The 4,622-nt window shown below is 37.3% G+C and overlaps 1 protein-coding gene across 7 annotated transcripts in view; it reads right to left on the reverse strand.

Annotated features, from left to right (window-relative positions):
* LOC108684094 (ubiquitin-protein ligase E3A) overlaps window positions 1-4,368 on the reverse strand; it is a 7,079-nt gene extending 2,711 nt beyond the window's left edge. The window contains exons 1-8 of one of the 7 annotated variants that reach the window (XM_018188183.1): window positions 4,332-4,368; window positions 2,562-2,697; window positions 2,296-2,476; window positions 1,818-2,183; window positions 1,408-1,718; window positions 1,095-1,301; window positions 722-1,021; window positions 439-639 (exon numbers count right to left, since the gene is read on the reverse strand). In XM_018188183.1, coding sequence (XP_018043672.1) covers window positions 439-639; window positions 722-1,021; window positions 1,095-1,301; window positions 1,408-1,718; window positions 1,818-2,183; window positions 2,296-2,476; window positions 2,562-2,669 — 1,674 coding nt within the window. In that variant the 5' untranslated portion in view covers window positions 2,670-2,697; window positions 4,332-4,368. The other 6 variants (XM_018188181.1, XM_018188180.1, XM_018188176.1 and 3 more) reach the window with 6 other exon arrangements.
* Between the last annotated feature and the right edge of the window lie 254 nt (window positions 4,369-4,622).

Genomic DNA, 4,622 nt, shown 5'->3' on the forward strand with positions numbered 1-4,622 from the left:
TACGCCGAAAACGACAAAAAATTTCGAAATTGAGATCTTTACCATTTTTTGTTCAATATGACGTTCTGTCATATTGAACAGAGCTGTTTGTTACGTCGTGACAATATTTGCCTCATATAAAAGCTATGCAATCTGTACTTACGAAATAGTAATTCAATTCAGATTAGTAGTTTGTATGAAAAAATAATGGAGTTCTTAAAATTGCACTTAGATGTCTAAATTAAAACGTAATTGTTACACAAAAATTTATGTGTATGTGTGGCATGAATGAGATATTGATATAGTATTGTGTCAGCGACACGTAAATCGTCTGTGTGTAAATGCTATTTGGGGATCCTAAGGATGACTAATTATCCTTAGGATCCCCTTAAACACTAAAACAAAATAAGACAAAAATAAAAGAGTTACATAAATTTATTTAATCATGCAAATTCTTACCTGAGTAGTAAACATGCCAAAATCAGGATTAAATATCTCTTCAACAACTAATTGAAAGAATTCTTTAGATACACCTCCTTCGTCAACACCTTGTTCTCCCTCAAATTCGACAACTAATTGCTTTTTTAAATCAGATGGATTTTCCATCGCCACCATTTCTAATTCCACCAATGCGTCATCTATTAAATGATCTCTTCGTACCTGTTTAAGTTAAAAACAAAATTCACACTGATGGTTTTTTCCAAAGTTAATCACCTCGTTATTCATCTTCAAATCAACAAACCTTTAATCTGAGATATGGATTAGTCGGTTGTCCGACAACGGTTTGCAAAAAGCTCATACGTCGTTCGCTATACATTCTAATACGATTATCATAATACAAGCCCAAAGTTTTAGTAGCTGGCGTGAGAATAAAAGCGTAATTCATAAAGCTAAATTTCTGTGGCTCTTCGCTTTTGTAATAAGCGAAATCTTTGTCCATCTCTATGGCATCGCTAAGTGGCTCATTGTAAAAATCAGTAAATGGTATGAAAGGTTTACGTGCATCCAGTGCAGTAATTCCTAATTCTGTCGCTAGTAAATCCTAAAATATATATTGCTCTTTTATTTATCGTACAAAATAATGTATGCCAGATTAAGCTAATTAACAGAGATACCTGAGGGATCTGTCCTGATACCGCTGATCGTGAAGTATTTTTGTCGCTACTAGCCGGTTCACCTTCGTCGCTCAAAATTAACTCAGGAGGATCTAATTCACCAGCCAACATACTCGCATAATATAGAATTTTCATAACTTTCGTAGGTGCGGTAATAGTGTCTGCATCTTGGACGCAATAATCACGTGTGAAGGATCCTCCAATTACCTTTAACGCGATACCAAATCTTTTATGATCAGGAAATAAACATACTTATTGTTTTAAGATCTAAGCAAGTAAAATAGATGCTATCGACAAAGTCTAGAGAATGTACCTTGACAGTTATGAGTTCTTGAAGTGCTTGCAGAAGGCTTGGAAGTCGCGATTTGCAATGCTTGGCCCATACGCGTGCTAACTTGGCTTGGGCCAATACTGGTACACAGCTCAACGCTTTACACAGCATATGGAGAGCCAATTCCAAATATTCGCTATTTCCGAGCATTGGAATTTCAAAAACAATGAGAAATACATTTAACAAACTATCCATGCTGTCCCAACGTACCATACGAAATACTCTCAGATCTAATTCTATATCATCGGCCAAAGTGACTAGCGCATTGACCAGAGCTGATTCGAACACCTCACCTAATAAAATGAGGAAAAAATATGTGTTTGATTTAATTAGAAAGGTATCGAGACATTAAAATAGCATTTATTCATACCTAAAATCGTATTTATTCATACCTGGCAGAGACCAAAGCGCTTCAAAAGCTCTACGGACCGATGGTAAGTCAACACTAGTATCGTCATTATTAGGAACTGTAGGTGATGGATCACTGCTATCTTCTTCTTTATCTTCTCCCTGTAAAGATCGTACCGCTTCTTTATTCAAATCTGCGGGTGGCCTTAACAGACTGTCTGGTGCTCGTTCAAGAAGTGCCGTCAAAGGAGAATTACTTTTCTCAGTCTTTTGAAAACTGAGACTTAATGCTTTTCCAGAAGAAAACACTTCTCCCAAAGTACGAATTAATAAAGAATATGAATCTTCTGCTTTACATTTTCCTATAATATCCAGAAGCTTAGCTTCCGTAAGATATGACTCTTGTTTTCCTAATGAAAAAGTATTATTTGCATTAAAATATAATTGAATAGTCTTGCATATTGCCTGATACAATAATTAGATGTTTTGCTTCAAAAATTAAAATTTTATTGAATTAAATACCTTCATCGGAGCTTGTAGAATTAACACTTTTTACAGGTAGACTCTTAGCTAATGACGTTTGTCCAGGCTCTATAGTAGTTCGAGCAACTTTACTGGGTTGTGTACCATCGCACAGTCTTGCTTCTTGCGAAAATAATTGTATCGCTTGTGCGGCTGCTTGATTTGGAGTAAGATTAGTTACCTAGCATGAAATCAAATAAGATGCACAAAACATTATTTAATTTCTATTATAGTTTGTTCTAGACAATTGGATTTTAAAGTCATACTTTGCCACTGGAGGCACAATGCTGATTGTCACAATGAGGATTTCCACATCCATCCGTGAGTTGGTAAAAATAACGTTCAATGAGCTTCTTTGCAGCTGCGCGCTTCATGTCGCTGCAAGGGCTCTCAGCTCCTACCCTACAAAAATGATAGTACAACATAAAATATATGTAAACTAAATCCTTAATACTTTCTACTCCATGATTATAAATAAATGTACTTTATATTTATAAAATTTTATTGCTTAATATGTTTCTAAAAACAAAAAACATTCAGTTTTTATGTCTGTACAAATGTCATTTCTCATGTCTATATAAAAATATCTAGTCATTTTAAAAGATTATGTGAAACTGATCAAGCAAAAAAGAAACTATTAAAGAACAAATATCATAGAATAATAATCTCTAAGAATTAGAAAAAGATGAAGAATAGTTGAAAATTACGATTAATCTACATTGATAGAAATGAACATTCTTAGAATTATAGGAAAAAAAGTTACAAAATAAATTAAAGTTTAAAGAGATTAATCTACATTGTTAGAAATAGACATAAGACGATCAGTGTCGTTGCACCAAAACAAAAGTGCTAATAATAGACGGCCTCACGATTTCGCGATTTCACATGACGAAAGTAAAGTACTACGTTGCTGTAAACAAATCTTTTGTAGGAACGAGTGAGAATGAGAGAGACGAAGTGACGGAGCGGGAAAAGGAGAGATAAAGAAAGGGAGATCGTGCTAAGGAAGGCGAGAGAAAAGATAGAAGGCGCCAAAGAACCTCCACAATGTTTCATGAGAACATCTCGATCCGCCGATCGATTTTAACACGCGTATGAATCGGAGAACCGAGCGTCTGTCTCTCGATCACATAAACTCTCTCGGAACAATCCGCTGTCAAACACGCGACGACACTCTACTCCCCGCGAAAAAGAGCAAGCATTTCCTTTTTTCTTATTTTTTTTTCTTTTTTTTTTGTTCTCTTTTACGAACGCTAAAGGACGCAATCAACTCTCGTGACACCTGGAAATGTGATCTTCTCCAGGGTCCCCCTGACTCTTGGCGCTCATAGACCGTAAATCGTCGGAATTTTGCCTATTTTGCTCGGCGACAGGAAGCTGAGCCGTTGCCACCGCGAGCTCGTCACCGCACTCCAAATCCGATCGTCGCGCGCAGCAATTATCGTCGTCTACGCGACACGTCGGGGTCCCCGCCGCTCGGCAGTTTCGGTACCACAAAAGTTGGACTTCCACGGAGCGAAACGTCGCACAACGCCACACAATGCTCGTCTGTCCACCGTGTGTGCTCTTTAAATGTCGCGTGTTGACGACGATCACGTTCTTCACACAGCAGACAAGGGATACTTTTCAATACGTCAGAGAGACACGGCGCGGGGGGAAAGAGGAAAGGAGCGGAGGGAGGAGAGACAGAGAGAGAGAGAGAAAAATAGAGTTTAAAGGCAATAGAAAAACATAGAGAGTGAAAATAACGAAGAACGAAGCTTGCAGAATAGAGAAGACAGATGGATGGAAATGCGGGAGAGAGGAAAAGCGAGCGAGATCGAGAGAAAGAGAGAGATTCAAAACGATTCTTAAAAGGAAAATATTGATATCGAGAATTCGGATGTTTTGAGGTTAGGAAAATGGACGGCTAAGTTAATCGTCCCGATTTATGCGACGGGGACTCGACGCGAACTCCAACCGGCTCGCGAAAATAAGAAAATTCGCTCGAGTAAAAGAATCACCACCGTCTTCTTTTGCTTTCTGTGTCTACTGACGTCTATCGTTTGCGATCAGCACCAACGGAGCCACGAGTTATCGCGGTGGTGCACGGCGATTCTCGATCCATCGTGATCGCGCGCGACATATCGATTTCGCGATTTGTCGTGCGATTTAAATTTTGCACATGTATACATTGAAAGATGTATGATTACAATTATAACATAATATGATGTATTATATGTTTTTAATAATTATATGTATAATTTAAATATATTGTATTTTATTATTATACATTTCTTAAATATATGTATATTATTATACATTATTAGGCCCGACACACAAATGTA

The sequence above is a fragment of the Atta colombica genome, unplaced genomic scaffold (assembly GCF_001594045.1).
Source record: "Atta colombica isolate Treedump-2 unplaced genomic scaffold, Acol1.0 scaffold126, whole genome shotgun sequence".
In the NCBI taxonomy this organism is placed as follows: domain Eukaryota; kingdom Metazoa; phylum Arthropoda; class Insecta; order Hymenoptera; family Formicidae; genus Atta; species Atta colombica.